The 21,422-nt window shown below is 40.1% G+C and overlaps 1 protein-coding gene across 1 annotated transcript; it reads left to right on the top strand.

Annotated features, from left to right (window-relative positions):
- The first annotated feature begins 875 nt into the window (after nucleotides 1–875).
- Nucleotides 876–21,298, top strand: LOC130915975 (transmembrane protein 168-like). The gene is made up of 4 exons (XM_057836282.1): nucleotides 876–2,371; nucleotides 2,442–2,584; nucleotides 8,103–8,377; nucleotides 15,857–21,298. Exons 1-4 carry the CDS (start codon nucleotides 1,244–1,246, stop codon nucleotides 16,384–16,386), a joined length of 2,076 nt encoding a protein of 691 aa, XP_057692265.1. The 5' UTR covers nucleotides 876–1,243; the 3' UTR covers nucleotides 16,387–21,298.
- Nucleotides 21,299–21,422: the final 124 nt, after the last annotated feature.

Consider the following 21,422-nt stretch of genomic DNA (forward strand, 5'->3'; position numbering starts at 1 on the left):
GGGGGGGGGGGGGGGGTCAAACCTCTTACACTACTGAAATGCAAAGAAAACTGTTTTAGCACAGTTATTTCTATAACACATACAAAAACTGATTTTCATTCAAATTTTTTTTTTTTAAACAAAAACAGCAATAACCCCAACCTCCAGCTCATAATTTTTATTTTCCCTCATTTCCTCACATACTAAATGCCAAATCTCAATTTTAACTACTTAAGAACATAGGATGTATATTTAAGTTGAAGTTAATGTAAACATTTATTTTTTGTTTTTGTTTTTTAACAACAAAGATATGAGCAACATACATTCAGAAAAGTAAGTACAAATGACATATTGTGCAGAGTGAAATGGAATATATTTTGAAGATCGCGCAAACATTGACTTTTTTAAATCATAAGGAAACGAATAAATAACCTAACATAAATGAACAAATTTAAGTCCAAAGTGCACATTGACAGCTCAGATGTTCTGAAGTCTGAACCTCCCCATCAGAGCAAATAAAACTAAATATGATAATTAAGCCTCCTGGTGTCTTTCGATTTGATCCATTTTATGTTGCATTGCCCTTTTTTGTCAATTCAACAATTTTTTTTGCTGCTCCAGAAAACATGCACATTTGAACTAATCAGAGCTTTTTGTGGGAATTATTTTTGTTACACTAATACTACAATTGGTTGTCAAATGGTTGCAATTACTTGAAAAATACTGTCTTATTGTAAGTTCGAGACCGCTGTCCGATATGAACGAAGATTTTGCATGAAAACCATCAATAAATCGGACGTCCGTTGGTTCACTGGCAGCCAACGAGCTACTTGTTTAGACATATATTTTAATGTAAAATTTTTAGTTTTTCTAGTTTTGTCGCTTGGCGGCCCTCGTAGTCAGTCTTCCTCAGTCATCAATCATGGCGTCTTAAAAACTTTGGACGCGTCGAAACTTCCTGAACTGAAATGTCCTTCGTTACCTCGCAGGCTGGTTTGGCTCTTTTTCCATCATTACAAAGCTAATAATTCGTCGGATATCCAATTCGTGACGAAAATGCCACTCACGTAATTTAGTAACGAGCGTAATTAAGCGTGTTAGTGTCGACCGGTGAAAGATGCTAACGTTAGCTAGGCTAACCACTTTCTCAAGTTAACAACGTAGCGAAACTTTTTTCCCCGGACTTTTAGGTGCCTAAATGTAGCCAAATGTCGTTTTAAAGCCCAGGCCTGTCTGTTTGGAGTGTATCACGTTTGAAGTAAGAATGGTGCGTCTTGTACGGTACTGTGTTAGTCACTTGCTTCGAGCAACGATGAGCCAATTCGAAGGAGAGGGCAGTTTGTGGTCTGCGGTCCGCTGCCTGGGCTACATGTCCGGCCTCAACCTGTTGGTGGCGCTGTGTCTCGGCCTCTTTGTACGCTGGGAGATGACAGCAGAGTCCACCCTGCTGGCCATTTTCATCTTGGCTTTGGTCATTTTGGTTGTAGCCGCCGTCTTGTACTGCTATTGTGGCAAGGAGCAACTCAGCCTCAGCCTCCTTCACCTTTGGTTCGGCTTCCTGCTGGGTCTGCTGTGCTTCGTCAACAGCCCTGACTTGGATGGAGACGTTAAGGAACAAGTGGCCAATGGACTACTACTCTCCAGCTTGTCTCTGAGGTTGCTGTGGGCGCTGCTGGAGAGGATGCTGGGCTACGCCAGGTACCGGCCCGGCTTCCTGACCTCGGCAGAGAAGCTTCAGCTGACGGGTTTCGCCGCCGCCAGTACGGTTCTGCTCCTCTGGAAAGCCTTGAGCGTAACTGTGCTGGCCTTGGCCCTCGGTGGCGTCGTGGTGGCCCTACGGATGAAAGCGGTGCTGGCGCTGATCAACCTGGCGTGCTTCGCCACTATCACCGCTGACGTTGTCTTCAGAAGTCTCCAAATCAGAACTAACCCATTCGCTTTGGGTTGTTTCTTCTGCCTGGTGTTGTGCGACCCACTGCTAGACATCTCCTTCAGCGGCCTCTCCGTGACCGAGCGTTGGCAGCCCCTCCTGCATCAGAGGGGCTTGTGGCGCCGCCTCTCCCTGCTACCCCTACTGCTTCTGGAGTTGACCTTCCTGGTACTGGCAGCGCAGGTGCTGGGTCACTCGGGCCGCTTGTACCTGTCCGTCCCGGCGTTCGTGACGTGCGCGCTCTTCTGGGCCATCTGCCACTTGGTGTTCTTCATCAGCCTGTGGGGCTTTCACAGCAAGCTGAACGACTGCCAAAGGGTGTGCCTGATCCAGGGTTGCGGTACTAGCCGGTTGGACAAAATCATGGCATCTAAGGGCATGAGGCACTTTTGCCTCATCTCCGAGCGGCTGCTACGTTTTACGCTGGCTTCCACAGTTGCTCTGGCAGCTCTGTCCTGGCAGGTAGGCAACATTTCAGTAGCCAATGTGGTTGTCCTAGCTTTTAAAGATGAGCTTTTATGTGATTTTTCAGGCATCCAGTGGCATCTTCCTGTGCACCTTTCTGCTGGTTCTTCCGCTTGAGTCAATCTTCCACGGCTTGTTCCATGAACTAGGCAGCACCCTGGGAGGAACCTGTGTTGGTTACGGTGTGGTCATTCCCACCAATTACTGCAGGTACATCACAACATGCATTATATCATGTACAGTACTGTCCCCATTTAATCTCAGTGAACTTCCCAAGTATGCTACAATGACTAACATAACCTAGAAAATGAGATATTTGCCCTTTAAAAAAATACTATTATCAGAAATTCCATGTAGCGGTACCACTGCCCCAAGCCGAGCTTTCCTATTTTAATGCATACATTGCACTACCCACCCCACACAATCCCATCACGGTGCTGGGTAATGGCTGTCAGCCGGGAACCTGGCCTTGAGTTGGCGGCCGCGCGGCGTCTCTGCTCGTCTGCTTGGCTGTCGCGTGTTTGGTTGGGCTCGCGTGCAGCTGGTTGTGATTTGGCGCGCTCGGGTGGGGGGTCCCGGTGCCGGCACTGGTGGTTGGGCGGCGTATGGTCGGTTGCCAACAGGCTTACACTCACAAGGGATTCACACGATTACTGGGTTCTAGATCAGAGTGCTGATTTGTGTACACTCCACCCCTCCCAATCACTTAGCTTATAGTCTCCCCCACCCCCCTCCCCTTCTTTCACTGGTCAACAGGCCCCCCCACATGGTGTCAACCGGAAGTACATCTAGCTGACGATAGCACCAACATATTACTGTATTGGCCCGAAAATAAGACTGTGTTTTTGTAGTGCTGCAACGATTAATCGATTAACTCGAGTATTCGATTGGGAAAAAATATTCTAATTAAATTTTAGTCCTCCGAGTATTCATTTAATTAAAATGGCGTGGATACACTGCCCTCTGGTCTGCCTGTTTTCACATGGCTAAATCCAACTGCTCCCTGTTAAGACCAACGTAAGCTAAGTTTTTGTTTGAGCTAATGTTTTTTAATGCATTAATAATTTAGTTTATAGGTATATTAAGCCGTTTTGGTGGTAATATGTGTCTGAAACCATTTGTTAAGAGCATTGTAAAAAAAAAAAAAAAACTTTAGCATTTTATAGCATTTAGCTAGCGGACTTTTTCTATGTAAGATAGCCAATTGTTCTTTTGTCGCACATGGATGGATCCTCATTTAAAAAAAAATACAATTTGAGGCTCAGCTATCAGGATTTTAACTTTTCATGTTCCTCATCCGATTACTCGATTATTCGAACTAACTAGTCCATCGATTAATCGACTACTAAAATATTCGACAGCTGCAGCTCTAGTTTTTTGCATTGAAATAAGACTGAAAAAGAGGGGGTCGTCTTATATTCGCTGTCTAGACTTTATACCCATTCACGTCGGTAGATGGCGCCAGATATCATTAAGGCGGTGTTCTGTCATGACAGATCTCAACTACTCTCAAGTTGAACCAGTTTGCATTATTTTATTGCAATGTTTTTCCTAATTTAGATTTGTTAGTTAGACTTCACTTTGATGGTTAATGCAGTTATTGCAATTTTGTTGTTTTATCACAATAGATTGGTTTATTTACATTTCAAAAACAAGAAGCCATTCATTTACAAATGTGATTGCACTTTAGTTTACATATTCAAATGTTCAGATATTAAGATTTGAATGAGGCAAAATGACATGCTTTCTCTATCAAATATTTTGTTATAATCGTTTGTTTCGGATGTACTGTAATTCTTTTCTGTATAAAAATTATATTTGGTGTTCAAAAAGTGTTTTTTCAAACTTGAGTCTTGAAAAAGAGGGGGTCGTCTTATATTCGGGCCAATACGGTAATAGTTAGTGTAGGCGTTCAATGTATTTCTTGTTGTTGCTTTTCTTGTTTTTCTTTTTTTCCTGTTTCCCCCATAACCCCTTTCTGTTCGCTGCTTTGTCACAATAAATGAGGTATGTTAAATAATCACAATGGGAGTATGTCATACTCTCAATGTGAAACATTAAAACTGTTCAGACTAACCAGACACTTAGACTTCCATTCTCCGTGTCAAACACCTGAACATGACCGGTTTAAAAACAAAACAAAAAAAACTATTATGATTATGAATGTGACAATCGATATGTTGATGTATCGCGATACCTCTACTTAAGAATGTCTCTACAAACAGAATTTTCAGGTTACGGCATACCTCAATTGGAAAATATTGCCTCTTGTAACGAAAGAAATTTCAGCATACGAAAGATAAAAATACAGTATGGGCTGCTACTCGCAGCTAACCCTGTCGCGATATGCAATAAGTCAAATTATCGCACGGTAAATAAAAATGGCAGTAATTTTTCCGGCTGCGTGTGCTGCGGGGACTCTGCACACGAGCATGTTGGTTGCATATAAGACTCCAGTTCCTTTCATAGATTTGTATTGGTCATCAACACACTGTAGAATTAAAGACATACAAAATAAGGAAACAGGTCTATATTAAACACTGTAAAACGTTAGCATTGCTACATTGAGGCTTATGGAAGAAAAGACAATGGTTACCACTGTAGCCCGCTATAAGACATTGGCAGTCTTCTTCAAAACACAAAATTGCAAATTCAAAAGCGAAATTGTAAGCATGAAAACTTGCTGGATTACAGCATTTGGAAACGATGCGAACAAAAGAAAAAATACAGTGGTACCTCTACATACGATCGCTTCGACACACGACCTTTTCGACATCCGACGTAAAATTTGACTCTCCATTTGTTTCTACATCCGACGACATGCTCGAAATACGACGACAATGGCAGCACCGCAGACGAATGCACGGCGGATTTTCTTGTGTGACAAATCAACACAGGTTTCAGAAAAGGTTGGTACAGGTGGTGAAACAAGGAAAAAGTTGACGCTTACCTTCTAAATGAAGATGCAAATGACAGAAAAATATGAGCGTAGGGTGGGCATCCGTGAAATGGCTCAACAATACATCTCCACGGTCCTCCTCCGACCATCGTTCGCCAGTCTTTATAAGTTAAGCTGACAATTCTTATTGTGGTAACATCTCCAGAGAAATCGCCAGCTTCGCCACGTTTTCATCATTTCTTTCACAACTTATTCAACACAAAACGTCTGCTGTCTGCCGCAATTGACGATGTTCTCAAGAAAGCATTGAAAGCGAAAGTAAACTTTCACCCGCTCCCCTCCCTCTTTGTCACGTCAGCGCCGCGGTGCCTTCAGGTACAGAAAAAAACGTCCGCCTTATTAGAACCCGTTTCGTTACACTATTACAGGAATTATTATTATTATTACATTATTAATCCGATTTTTATTTATTATTTATTTGTTTTGCTATATGTAATTGCTATTTGTAATAGTACCAGCAGTATTTTTTAAGGATTTAGTGCAGGTTTTTGGGCTGTGGAACGAATTAATGGAATTATAATGTATTCCTATGGGAAAATCCTGCTCGACATACGACCATTTCGACTTACAAACAAGCTCCTGGAACGGATTAACTTCGTATATAGAGGTACCACTGTATATTACTGACACCACATGCATGACAAAAAGCGAAGTGCAGTTTTTTTTTTTTTTTTTTTTTTTTTTTTTTTTTTTTTTTTTTACTGAGTGTAAAGCTTACGATTAGCGGACGTACTTCTCGTGAACATTTCATAATAAAAGCATGTCCTGTTCAGATTTCTGGGCGTAATCTCACATACCGGTACTTGAGATTTTACACTAAGGATAGATTTGAATTTACAGTCATTATGAAAAACTGATTGCTAATGATAATAGGATTTAATAAATGAAAATAATTTGGCTTCAAATTTGTTAACGTGCACTTTGCAGGACAAGATGACAGTCATTTTGGATGAAATAAACCCTTTTAACGGGCTCTAATTGGCAGACAACAAAAATGCCATTGGGTATTCTGCACTTAACTAGCTTTAAAATGACTGGTTATGCATTGTGTGTGTTGTGTTATTTTTAATATATACCCTTTTTAATACAGTTGGTGTTTTATTTCAGAATAAAAATGTATTGCATTTGAATACGTGATTTATTAGGCTGTAGGATTAGGATTCGTAGTTGAATTGGGAAAAAAAAAAGACAATAATATCGCATATCGGCTAAGAGTAGGGGTGTAATGGTACACAAAAATCTCGGTTCGGTACTTACCTCGGTTTTGAGGTCACGGTTTGGTTAATTTTCGGTACACTAAGAAAACAAAATGCAAAATATAAATGTGCTAGTTGTTTATGACACACCTTTGTGCTTTCAACAATAGGAACATTAGCCTATACAAAGCTAGAATTCTGCTCAAAAAGTAGCGGGTATTTAAAGATAATCCAACAACAATTTGCCTTTCAGACCCCGTGTATTGGTCAGCTTTCTTTCTGGAAGAAAGAAGGAAAAAAGTCCTGTGCTAAAGAGAAAAGCAATCCCAATGACAAAGATTTTAACATGTATTTTACAAATGAAATGCCTCAATATTTTTTTTTTCTTATGAATGGTTTTCAAAAGCTTGGTGGATTTTCTCAAGTTAAAGCGCCACACAGAAATTAATAATTTTAATTGTGTAAGCAGGATCTGTGTATTGTTCTTATTATTTAATTACAGGTGTTTTAGCTCATTTCAGTTTATTTAAATGGGCTATTATTTACTTTATTATGTGCTTATATTTTACAAATGTGATGTAGTATTCATTTATATTGTATATTTTATGTTGTATAACTTTAGTTCCTATGTGAATATTAGTTCCTACTTGTTTTGTTGTGGTAGGAGGGTTTTGTATTGAACACGGGGCCGTGTTGATTATTATTACAGCAGGGAAGACAGCAGTAAATCAACAATGACAAGTCAACTGTGGCCCGATCTACCTCTCAAGAGATCTGATGGACTCAAAAAGTGGGTTACGATTGCATATTAGTTTGAAAATCGACCGGATCCACCGTATTTTTACATGAGTGACTTCTCCCCGATCCTAACTACCGGTATAGTATTGACGCATGAGGGTCGCGTCTCGCGTCAAATAATAAACTCTTTTGTTCTTTTCGCGTGCGTCGTATTGAGCTGGTTCTGTGACTCGTCTAACACGAGGCCGCACTACGACTGGTGTGCATTGGCTGATTGACTTTGACGCCTGCGTTTCGCTGCGTTGTCGCAGCGGCCACGTTGTTGCGCCGTTGACGTTTCTGGGTTATACTGTCTTACCGCGTAGTAGAGGATAGTAAAGAAGACGGAGTAAATATAATCTACACAAAGAAACTGTAACCCGATCGACTCACAGCCTCGAAAAATAAGGGTTACATTACGTCAGAAACTCGTTCGGTACGCCTCCGTTCCGAAATGAGCACCACGTACCGAAACGGTTCAATACAAATACATGTATCGTTACACCCTTAGCTAAGAGGGACATTTACTGTATGTGTATTTCCTTTTTTGGCCAGTGGGTAGTGCAAAAGCACAAGTAACATAATCACCCAAACAATGAACATAACAGTCACATCAGGTTTTTATTTGTAAATCGGCCAAGGACAAAGTCCAGATATTGGCCAAGTTTATCGGTCGATCTTTATTTAGAATGCAAAACTTGTAAAAGTGAGAGTTTATGTGTAAATGTTTTATAAAATATTAACTGGTACGACTGCAGCTCCACTTCGGCATGTTTTTTTTTTTTTTTTTCGGCAGTCCCGACGGACAGCCTGTTCTGCTGCCGCCCGAGCAGGTGCAGCAGCTGAACCTGCGCTCGACGGCCATGCTGAGCAACATCCAGCGCTTCCTGGCGCAGCACCTCATCGAGACGTACGGTTGCGACTACTCCACCGGCGGCGTTACGCTAGAGGCACTTCAGGCAAAGCTCAAGGCCTTTATGGAGTTGCGCACCGCCGACGGGCCGCGCTACGACACCTACGTGCTCTTTTACAGCGGGCACACGCACAGAACAGGGGAATGGGCACTCGCAGGTGAGCAAACAGTTTCAACTTGACTCAAAGATTTTGACAGTCGAGTAATCGCAGATTAGTGTATTTTCTGGACTTAAAGTTGTATTTAATTGGGAGATGTGACCAAAAATTCAGCGCTGAAAATAGCTAAAATTGCATTTTTGGTTTTCGGTTAAAAGACCAAAAGTTAACCACCGAATAGAGTGAAGACGTAAACAAAACATAGCCAGAAGCAAGACTACTATTTCAGTGCGACTTTTCTTTTTTTTTTTACCTCTTTAATGTGCATTGTTTGGCTGGTGGAATTTATACTCAAGTGTGACTTATAGTCCGAAAAATACAGTATTAATCCATCAAAACTGATCATTGCTTAGTAGTCAGTTAGAGGTGGGGCGATACGGGTAACTCACGAGTCGATACTGTGACGATATGTGGCCCACGATAATAATAATATCACAATACACAAAAACCATTTAGTGCACGATCGACTCCCAACCTAGGCCTGTCACGATTTGTCACAAATTTTAGTGGGCGATAAATTCTCTCATAAATTATTGCTATATACGATATTATTGCGCCCCCCCCCCCCCTCCAAAGTTTTAACCAATTTACAATAACACAGTAAGAATACAGTATATATTAATAACACTAAGTAAGAGTGTAATGGTACATGTATTTGTATTGAACCGTTTCGGTACGTGGTGCTCGGTTCGGAACGGAGGCGTACCTAACGAGTTTCTGAGGTAATGTATGTAACCCTTACTTTTTGAGGCTGTGAGTCGATCGGGTTAGAGTTTCTTTGTGTAGATTATATTTACTCCATCTTCTCTACCATAATGAGGACCAACACTGTAGGACAGTATAACCCAGAAACGTCAACGGCGCAACAACGTGGTCACCGCGAGAACGCAGTGAAACGCGGGCGTTAAAGTCAATCAACCAACGCACACCAGTCGCAGTGTGGCCGCGTGTTAAACGCGTCCCAGAAGCGGCTCAAGACGACGCACGCGAAAAGAACGGCAAAGTTTATTATTTGACGCGAGACGCAACCCTCCTGCGTCAATACTACTACCAGTAGCTAGGATCGGGCAGACTGGAAGTCACTCGTGCAAAAATACGGTGGATCCGGTCGATTTTCAAACTAATACGCAGTCGTAACCCACTTTTTGAGTCCATCAGATCTCTTGAGTGGTAATTCGGGGCACAGTTGATTTGTCTTTGTTGATTTACTGCTGTCTTCTCTGCTATAATAATAAGCAGTGTTTCCCACCAATGAACGAGACTGTGGCGGCCCCCACCAGGCTTGAAAATATACATACACACCCTACCCCGAGGGTCAGAGACCCTCCCACCAGAGTCTCCTAAAATCCTGTGGGAAACACTGAATAACCAACACGGCCCCGTGTTCAATACAAAACCCTCCCAGTCCTACCACAACAAAACAAGTAGGAACTAATATTCACATAGGAACTAAAGTTATACAACATAAAATATACAATATAAATGAATACTACATCACATTTGTAAAATATAAACACAAAATAAAAATAAATAATAGCCCATATAAATAAAATAAATTGAAATTGAAAACACCTATAATTAAATAATAAGAATAATACACAGATCCTGCTTACACAATTAAAATTATTAATTTCTGTGTGGCGTTTTAACTTGAGAAAATCCACCGATTAAGCTTTTCAAAACCGTTCATAAGAAAAAAAAAATGATTCATTGAGGCATTTCATTTGTAAAATACATGTTAAAATCTTTGTCATCGGGATTGCTTTTCCCTTTAGCACAGGACTTTTTTCCTTCTTTCTTTCAGAAAGAAAGCTGACCAATACGCGGGGTCTGAAAGGCAAATTGTTGTTGGATTTAGGGCTGTCCCAAATGACTAATTTCCTCCCGATTAGTCAGCCGACTATTTTTACGATTAGTCGACTAATCAATTTTTTTTTTTGTTTTTACTACTGTAATAATGATTTTTTTGTTCAAGCTTATTAATTCACAAAAAACATTTTGGAACACCTAAATTCTTTATTAACGTATAAATAAATAACATAAATACCAATAATAAATCACAAACAATGAGGTCAAATGCTGCTGGCACTAACTAGAGCAAAAAAATGTAAACGGAAACACTGTGACTTCACCTCTTTAACAGGAGTCAAAACAATTCTTACTCTTTTTGTGGTATGTCATTGTAGATATTGTTCTAAATGTTAAAATGAATTGCAATGTCCCGGACAACCATTTTCAGAATACTTTGTGTGAGTTCAGATGCTGTTTCTGGTGTGCATTCCGCATTTTTGGGGATGGGAAAAACTGTTCAACTTTTGTTTGTTTTAACCTGAAAATAAACAAAGTAGAGGGCACACTGAAATATTACAACAATTATTTTGAATGAAAGGCACACATACCCACAGTAGCAAAAAATAAATATATTAATTTTATAGTATACTACAAAATGTAAAACTTTATAATATTTAATAACTAACATCAGTGCAGTCATGGATTACAGTAAGCAGGCCAGTGGTGTTTCCATATATATTTTTATTATATTATGTATATACAGGATATATGTCTATATTTTCCCCAAGTGGGAGCTTCCCATGATCCTAATAAATTTAACAAAATTTAAAAAATTAAAAAAAAAAAAAGATTATATTAATTATTTTATTAAATAAAAATGCACGTTGATACGACGCACATAAAGGCAAGTTCCGTTTAAAAAAATCGTTAGAAAGTTGTATGGATTTACAATCCGCTAGTTTGTTGTTTCTTGTTGTCTTCAAAAATTACACTTGGGTGACGGCGCTTCAAGTGTTCGTTCATAGCCGACGTGCTACCGTGGTATGCGAGCTCAGTTTAGCAAAGAGTACACAAAGTGGCACCCTCCATATTTTCCTTGAAATAATTCCAGGCTCTAGCTATTCTGGTCTGCTTTTTTGGCTTTATGCCGCTTTCACGTGTTACCAACTCTGCCCTTTTTGGAAATTGGCGGTGTTTTTAACTCCTCACCGGCGATTCACTTGGCCCGTTGTTGTCGGTTCGTCTGGGTTCGTCCGATTTCCTCCCCAGGAAGGCGGCGGCGTGCATAAAAACACCGAGAGGCGTCGGATGGCTCTGTAAGGATACCCTTATTGACCAAAACAAAAACGTGAAGGATGAAGCCAGTCAACTCGGCGCTACCCGCGCACTTTTCCAACTCACCAATCTCGCTCCCTCTCTCCCGCTCGCCCGCCCACTTTCTTCCTCTTTGCTCAATCTGACAACGCCGGTCACATTGAAATAACAGCGGCACCCTTGGGGGTGCCAGTAACAACCGCTTGTATTGCGAGCGCCCGCCATTCTAAACTTTATTCGCATGTATTTTTATTTTTTTTAACCCGTCATTACCCGTCGACGGTATGTTTTGCCCGTCGACGCATTTACGTCATCGATGACGTCGACAACGTCGACTAGTCGGGACAGCTCTAGTTGGATTATCTTTAAATACCCGCTACTTTTTGAGCAGAATTCTAGCTTTGTATAAGGCTAATGTTCCTATTGTTGAAAGCATAAAGGTGTGTAATAAACAACTAGCACATTTATATTTTGCATTTTGTTTTCTCACTGTACCGAAAATGAACCGAACCGTGACCTCAAAACCGAGGTACGTACCGAACCGAGATTTTTGTGTACTGTTACACCCCTAATACTAATATTACGTACACCCATTTAAACGCAATAAACGTTTACTCTTAAATTAAAAAATACTTTTTAAGAAATCCCAACTAAAAACAATAGACCATGCCTCTTTTAAGTCAAAGACAACAATATCAATACAAAGACAACAATATCAATACAGCACAGAAACACAGAATAAATAAAATGTCTTTTTCAAGGAAAGTTCACTTCAATTGCACTTCAATAACTTAAGCATTTAGGCACAGAGGTATAACGTTGTAGTAACACAAGCAATTGCACTTCAACAACAACAGAGAAAAACAAATTAAGTAGCAGTAACAAAAATTTGGCTTCACTAAGGCTAGGTTCACACTGCAGGTCTTAATGCACGAATCGGATTTTTTGTCATGTCTGGTTTTTTGGCGTGCCCGTTCAGACTGCCTTTGTCCATGGAGCCCGTTCAAGTATCACTCATACGCACTAATTCTCAGTTCAAGATGCGCTCAGCAAAGTGACCGCATGCGCAGAAGCATCAAAACAAATGACACATGCTAGCTGTATGTCATTCAAGGGTGATCATATTTTGATTTCCAAAAAGATGACACAAATAACAAACATTAATAATCTCCGTTTAGTCCTTTATTCAAAGTTTACAGTATACGGACTGATAGAACGCATACACGCACGCACTTAAGCCTTGACTTGTGTGCGTGACATGACGTGGGTGTGTCAATTTGCCCCGTCTCGGCCATGTAAGCAATACTGAAATATTGCTCATTCGGTGCACAGAATTAAAACCGAAAATGGTCAGGCTTATCCTTTTCTTCATTAATTTTTTTATGACCGTGTTCAAGCCCGCTTTGTGCATAAAAGCAGAGTTCAAGCTAGAAGCTAATGCACAGCTACATCACTCCCGTCCTGCCTGCCGCTTTCGCTTTGCTGATGTCATTGCTACATGAATTCCGATTCGGGAGACTTGAAAGTTCAGACCGCCAGCCACATTCTAGATAAATGTGGCCCAGATCGGATTTAGGCCACATACGAAAGTGACCCAGATCGGATTTGAAATGGTCCACTTCTATGCAACTTGTCACGTTCTAGAGCTGAAACGAATACTTGAGCTACTCGAGTAACTCGAGTTTAAAAACTGATCCGAGTAATTTTATTCACCTTGAGGAATCGTTTAATTTTGCCAGCTTGAAGCATCACGTTTTTCCCGGTCTACTTTTAATGCAGGACAACGCGCTGACGTCACATGCGTAGAGGAAGGAGCAATTAAAAAAAAAAAAAAAAACTTACTGCAGCCGACAGCCGCTACAAACTACGCTGACGTTGCTAAAAACTACGCCCGCATGATGTTAGTGTGGTAGCAGGTAGTGTCCGATGCGTCTCATAGATATCGCATGCATTTAGGACTAGATGCGAAATGACAAGACTCGGCCGCGTCTGGGCAGCGTTAGTAAACAGCCGCCATCTTTAAACAGTAGACTTCTCAGCGCTAATAAAGATAACGTTACTGTCACTCGCTCACGTAACGTTAGCCCTGCGGAGGGCTAGGTTTCTATTGATTATGAGCACTGTCGATGCATGGCTAGAGTGTCTTACATACAGGCTTTATTTAATCTGTAAAAACACAGCGCTGTAGAGTGATGAGGGTGTAAAATTAAAACATAATAAAGCTAACTGTCAGTTTTAGCTCAGTAGTCATTGCTGGATAAAACACCAAGTAGCACTGGTGTGTAATATGCTCCAATACAGCACAGCATTTATTTTGAACACAGCAAAAACTCCTATTAGTATTTACAGTTTAGACTAACTTAAAACTTAACTAGAACTTAAAAATGGGAATTGAAACACGTGGGGAAAAACACTTAGCTTTCAAGTGATGTGTGTTAGCAAGCGTAATTACATTTTTAGGTAAGAATTTGTTTTGTTTGTTTTTTTTATAAGATCTAGAAGTTTTTTGAGTGAAAGCAGTGAATTTTTTTTCTAGTCACATCTGAGATGCAATTGTTGGCTGTTTTCAACAATGTACATTGAAAATAAAGACATTGATAGACTGAAAATGGTTCAATATTGTATTGAATGTCTTTTTTTCTCATGTATATTTATAATTGCTCTTTACCTAAAAAAAAAAAAAAAAAAATGTTTTATATGATTACTCGATTACTAAAATATTCGATAGCTGCAGCCCTATGACGTTCAGACCGTCAAATTACCGTAATTTCGCGAATATAACGCGCACTTATTTTCCCCAAAAGCAACTTGTAAAATCATGGTGTGGGAAAAACACATCGCTTTCAAGTGATGTGTGTTATCAAGCGTAATTACATTTTTTCTATTTTTCTTATCTAGAAGTTTTTTGAATGAAAGCAGTGATTTTTTTTCCTAGTCACATCTGAGATGCAATTTTTGGCTTTTTTCAACAATGTACATTGAAAATAGACATTGATTGACTGAAAATGGTTCAATATTGGATTAAATATTTTTTTTTCTCATGTATATAATTGTTCTCTACCTAAAAAAATGTTTTATCCAATTACGGTTCTCGATTAATCGATAGAATTTTCAGTCGATTACTCGATTACTAAAATATTCGATAGCTGCAGCCCTATCACGTTCAGACCGTCAAATTATTGCCTCACTCGAGTCGGAAAAACACAAAAAATCGGATTCATGCATTAAGACCTGTAGTATGAACATAGCCTTAGGCTAGGTTCAAACGTGTAAAACAAACATACCGAGCTGGGAATCTTTGGGCACGTAACGATTCGATTATGATGCAGAGGCTCCGATTCGAATATAAAACGATTATTGATGCACCCCCCTCCTTTTTTCTTTTTTTGTTTTGTTTTGTACATTAGTTCCATAATTGTCCAAAAATCCTCTCAGGCTAAACAAACTACTATTTCGGTATCAAGTTAACATATAACAGTAAAAATATATACAAAAATAACAGTAAATAAAATACTCCAGTCCCCATTCTGTATCAGCAGCTTTAAACTACATTCAATTAATTTAATGTTGTGAATCAACCGTTACAGTTGTTAAAATTGCTCCCGTTGTTCCATAATTTCCCTTCTGTCTACTTTTGACATGTCAAAGTTTTAAAACTGTTTCATCATTTAAAGATAATTAGGTTCGCTACAAAAGAGCCTTCTAGAGAAGTCTACTGCTTTAAGATGGCGGCTGTTTACTAACGCCGGCAAGTCTGTCATTTCGTATCTCTGTTCAATAATACATGTTCTAACACCACCGTCGTCTGTCATTTTGCATCTAGTTCGACATATATATGATATCTACTGTAGCCGTATGTTTTTAGTGGCTGTTGGCCGCATTCAGGTATGATTGTTTCTTTATCTAGCGGCATGAGTTGAACATGATATTTACTCTCGGTCCGTTCCTCATTGCGTCCCAAAGACCGCGCCTACTGTGTTTTACTTCCGCTTTACCTGGTATAATTCAATAATCGGAATTATGGATGTTTGTGAATCGTTCTCGAGTCTTCCACGGCCGAATCGCGAATAATCTAAGAATCGGAAATTTCGCACGCCTCTACCCTGAAGTCAATAAAAAGAGTGAATCCTCATCACAGCATATTACGCTGTTGGTAACAAGGAAGCCGAGCTTTTAACAGCATCTGCTCAATGCGCGCGCACGTACGCGCCATGAGGCGATAAATCGCAGCGGGAAAATTACTGCCTTCATTTTCATTTACCATGCGATAAATGGAATTGTTGCATATTGTGACAGGCCTACCCCCACCACTATAGTCAATTATTATCGACAGCCCTACCATAAAATCAATACCCAAGAGCTGTACTTTTGTAGGTGGCGACACGCTGAGTCTGGATCAACTCCTGGACTGGTGGCGCGAGAAGAACGGCACCTTTCGCTCCCGCCTCATATTGGTTTTGGACTGTGACCACTCGCTGCCCACGGTGAAGGCGGCGCGGCGGGTCGAGGGCGTTCACGTGGCCGTGCAGGGCGCCGCTCCCTCCCGGATGGCAGAGCGCCACCCGGGCGACTTCCTCTCCCATTGGGTGGCTTATAACTGCGACGGGGACAGCGGCGTCCCTTGGGCGAGGCGAACGGGGGCGCCCGCAGCCATTTACGGCGTTTCCTCTCACTGGAGCGACTATGAGCCGCACTTGCCCGCCGGCGGCGAGCTGGCCGACCACTGGAGGGCGTACTTCCCGCGCGTGGCTCACCCGGTGGTGCGCGCGGCGCTGTGGTGCGGTGGCCTCAGCCTACTTTGGCCTTGCGGCGCTTGCCTCCGGTGCATGAAGAGATTCAAACTCAACTACTTTCCTCCCACCGTGCTCGATACGGGCCAAGGCTTCAAACTGGTCCGATCTTAGACGCCATTTTGTTACGCCGGGCAGCTCAAATACATACACACCAGCAGACATTTTGTTACTGACCAAAATAAATAGCCTACCGCAGCTACAATTCAAGGATATTTATTGACATTGTATAAGACTTATGACGCCGATAGCTGCCAGCCCGTCCCACTCCAAATGTTTTGGACGTCTATCGCCGTCAATGGCACCAAATGAGTTGAAAAACGATATGAATTGAGCAATTGATTACAGATTATTAAAAAGGTGACGTAATTAAATACTGCAAATACATGATTTGAATTGTACGAGTTTGGGCTTTGTTACTAGTTTGCACTTAATACATTGCATCATGATTTGCTTTAATGCAGATTTTCAGCACACTATCAAATGATCATTTTGAATAGAAATGAGGGATTTTACACTGCATTTGCATTTTTTGAGTTTACATCAACAAATACTTGGCGCCCTTTCTGAATCGTAGAACTGTTACAGCAATTATACTATACGGTAGGGGGTACATTGATCAATTTTCTGGCCGAACACCAATTTTTTTTTTAGTTGACGATCTGTTTTGCTAAGGTTTTCTTCATAATAAGCACTTTTAATATTCCAATCGTCTTGTTTCATTGTCCCACCTTTGAAAATTATCTGTGAAACAACTTTTTAACTGCACATGCAGTAATTCTCAAAAAAAATTCCAAACATTGTCCTATTACTCAAAAAATGCATCAGTATGTGGCTTCCTAAAACGAAAATTTATAAGGTTTAGGCAAAAATGGAATAGTTGGAAGCTGGAATAGTTTGTGAGCCAAATGTGAGCTATTACTAAACAGGTATGATCTGACTGCATTCAGAGTGACTATATGGAACACTGTCACTCCAACATTGACGTAAAAAGACTAGGGATGTCCTGATTGCATATTTTTGCACCCGGGTCACGAGCTACAGAGGCTTCGCCGGCAAGATCAAAGCTAGAAAACCTGCCACATCGTAAAGCACCAAACTCTGTTGCACTGGAGAGTTTGGTCGCACTGCTTAGCAAGGGGGAGGGTGAGGAGAAAATGGCGCGATTGACCGGATTTCCTATCACATAATCGGATCGGGACATCCCTAAAATGACGTCACAATTGTAAAGATTGGGTGTTTTGAAGTCCTCAAAATAACCAAGTCTACTAATACGCACATATTAAGAACAAAGATTGTGACCAAATGCTAGCAGGCTAATGTGGCTAATTGACGAGACGAACACGGTAGATGAGATGGGTTGATCACTGAAAATACAACCAATCCCCCATTTGATCGGTGTAATTTTACAAAATTTCGCACTTACTGCTGGTAAAAAAATTGTGAAGCACTGTATGTAGCTGTGACGGCAGAATATTTGCCAATGTGCCTTTTTCTTCACTGTGATGTCACCAATGTGTTTTTTTTGTTTTCCCCCATAATGCAACAGACACCAAAGTGGTTTACGAACACAGCAAAAACTTGTCCACTTGTCTATGCATACGGCAGACTACAATGACTCACTAGTTTATGGTGGTGAGTTTATGCCTACCAAAAACCTATGCAATATTTCTGATCTTCACATGATGTACCAATGCTTTTTCAACAAACCCGTTAATAAAAAATAATTTAAAAAAGGTATTTTTGAACATTTTATGTCATATCCATGTGTTATTAAATGCCCAAAGGAAATTTTACATATAGCCACAAGATGGCGTAGTCACTAAGTGGATCTCAGATATGAAGCCTGAATAAGAATGTGTAATGTATATGGCGGAAAACACCGAGAAGACTGAAAAAGCAGTTTCTGCTCTTGCACTCTTAAAAAGAAACTATTTTAAGCCTAAACAACTTTTGTGTGTGATAGAATATGTGTATATGCTGCCATAGCAGATTCATGGCGCATTAAGCCCCTACTTTTAATTTGTCCGTTTTAAACTGGAAATCCCCGTTTACAGACGGTGCGCAACCACTTTTGTTTCAACCCAGCCATAAAACATTTTATATTTATATTATTCAAAATGTCATTTATAGCTTAGAATCATTAATTGATATCTAATATTCCGTTTAAAAAAACAAAAAAAAAACAATTATTCACTCGCATATTTTAAACTTTGAAAAAAATTACGCCACAATGAAAAAAATGGCGTCTGTAAAAAAGTCACGGATATCTACCTCATAACTATCGCTTAACTAATTTTTTTGTTAGTCGCATTTTCTCTGATATGTTAGATGATAAATAATCGGTCCAAACAAAGAAAAAAAAAAAAAAAAAAAAAAAAAAAACTTTAAAAGGGTAAATATATATGCAAAAGAAAATCTCGACCACTCCTTGATGTCTGCGATTTCTGCATCGTGACCCTTGTTATATTACCATGTTTTACCCTTGAAATCCCCCCAAAATCCAGCTGTGGCCATTCACAGCTGTGTCTTGCCACTCAGTGATACATGTGACATGAAGTTTTTGGATCGAAACAAGATAAGTACGCGTTAATATCTCGTTAAAGTCGTGGCGTCTGTAATTCTGCTGTCGCGTGCTCTCACCTCCATATAGGGTTTTGCTGTTTAAAAAACATAAAAAAAATTTTTTTTTAAATGCCCTGCTGTCCAGTGATGTATCACACATGCATATCGGACAATTTTGAAATTTGGCCAAATTGGGGGTCTCAGAGCGGAACTTAAAAGTTACCTGATTTCCGCCATATGCTAATTACAGAAGACCAGGAATATAGGTAGTCCCCGGGTTACGAACCAGTGCCGTTCCTACGCTGGCGAAGTAACACGAAATTTCCACTCAAGTCGGAATTAACACTTCAAGCAGAGGTGGGTAGTAACGTGTTACATGTACTCCGTTACATTTACCTGAGTGACCTTGATAAAAATGTATTTCTAAAAATAGTTTTACTAATCTGTACTTTTTACTTGAGTAGATTTGTGAAGAAAAACATGCTACTATCTCCGTTACTTTGGGCTACGCAAGAGTCATTACATTTTTCCTCTTTATTCGACAGTTTGTTTTTTTTGCCAGCAATTCCAAGAGTAGCTCTACCAATTTTATAATGAGACGTCGCCAGTGTTGGGCACGTTACTTTAAAAAAGTAATTAGTTACATTACTCACTACTTCTTCCAAAAAGTAACTGAGTTAGTAACTGAATAACTATAGTAAAAGTAACTAGTTACCAGGGAAAGTAACTATTTCCGTTACTCTAAAAAGAACTTGTTGTATGTCAAAGAATTTGAAATTTTCTGAGCAGTATTCGAGTCGGTGGAATAGAGAAGAACAGACAGGTAGTTTACTTGTTAGGTGCTTCAGCAGATTTGAATTGCTTACCACAGATGTCGACAAAAGCTTTGCCCCGGGACATAAATTACACATTACATGCATGTTTTCCTTTATTTTCGACAAACTTGAAATAGTGTCTATATCTCCACCTCTTAAAGGACAATTTTTCTTCTGACTGCTCTGCCATCCCGACCCTGTGCATCTGTTTTGCGTGTGTGTTTGCCGCACGCGCTGTTCCGGTTTGCTTGTGAAATCACCGGCTCTGATTGGCTGTACCACGACACATGACTCTAACCCTCAGCCAATCACAATCACTTCCATCGCATCTCTCGAGGGGCTGCATTCAGGTAGGCTAGTTTCCCGACAATTCACGTCACCTTCAAAGCGTCTGCCGTCCTCAAGATGGAAGCAGAATTATTGCTGGCTGACAGTGGGAGATGGGAACGAGGCTAGCATCAGGTGTAGCAAACACAGAAATGTTACCAAACTTTGGAAAGCATTGTCTAATTGAATGAGCAGGGACAAACAGCTTGGAGTCAGAAGTACGTGCGCTATTCTCGAACCTGAACGCACCCCAAGTCTTGGATGACAAATCAACAGAGCAGAGAGTCGACTCGACACGGCTGGTAGTTTCTTCAATTTATTCAGAGTAAGTAACGCACCGCTTTTGACCGTCAGTAACGGTAACGGCGTTGCAACGGCGGAAAAAGTAATTAGTTAGATTACCCCGTTACTGAAAAAATAACGCCGTTACGTAACGGCGTTACTCCTAACACTGGACGTCGCAACAAAAATCTCATGACTCCATTATACCAATTTGACACAAGCTTGCCGTTCTATGTTCACGCCAGCCTGTTCAATCATGTGGTGTCTTTAAAGCACCGTAAAAAATGAAGTATTTGACAGTGCGCTGCCCTCAACATGACCTGAAACAGCGGATTTTTGCTTTTCTTCCAGTTTTTATTTGGTACCGATTGACCACAGAAAACAGTAGATATGATCCTTTTGATTTCATAATAGTAATTATAAAGGAACTATTTACTATTTAAACTAGTAACAATTTTCTCCACCAGAGGGCACTCATGTTCTTTGGAATAATAATTTTTCAGATTCAGGTTCATTTACCGTGTTTTTTCCTCTCGTCAGAATTCAATAGGTTTTTTTGTTTTGTTTGTTCTTTTTTGTATTTCTTTGGCTTAATGTGGTTATGTGATGGGTTATTGTACAGTACAGAAAATAACATTGTTTAAAAGAAAAAAAAGAAAAAATGTAAGCAGTTACAATGTTATTCATTACAAAATGGTGGATGAGACTCCGGCGGCGTCGAGTCGAAATCACATAACTCGGGTACTTTGTAACCCGGGGACTACCTGTATTTCCAACTGGCTTTAATCCCGGTTTTTATTCATAATTTTTTTTCACAAATACAAAACGTATCGTCTCAGGTATGAGGTGTTTTGTGTACTTTTATTGAAAACATAACATTTGGTAGTACAGCAGCATCTGTCAGGTTATTTACAATCTTTGACCAGGATACAAATGGAGATAACGCAAACAAGAAAATGGCTTTTGACATGAAATTTTGGTTTCATGTCTTCACTGAACTTTTATTGCTTAACTTAAATCAACAGATTTTTTTCCTTTTTTAAAGATAAATATAAAATAAGAAATAAGCAAAGAGGTAATAAGTAAGCTATACCAGTTTCTATGATGACTGAAAAAAAAAAACTAAGACTCCGAGCTATGGAATGTATACAAAACAATTGA

This window comes from Corythoichthys intestinalis, chromosome 5 (assembly GCF_030265065.1).
Source record: "Corythoichthys intestinalis isolate RoL2023-P3 chromosome 5, ASM3026506v1, whole genome shotgun sequence".
NCBI classification, from domain to species: Eukaryota; Metazoa; Chordata; class Actinopteri; order Syngnathiformes; family Syngnathidae; genus Corythoichthys; species Corythoichthys intestinalis.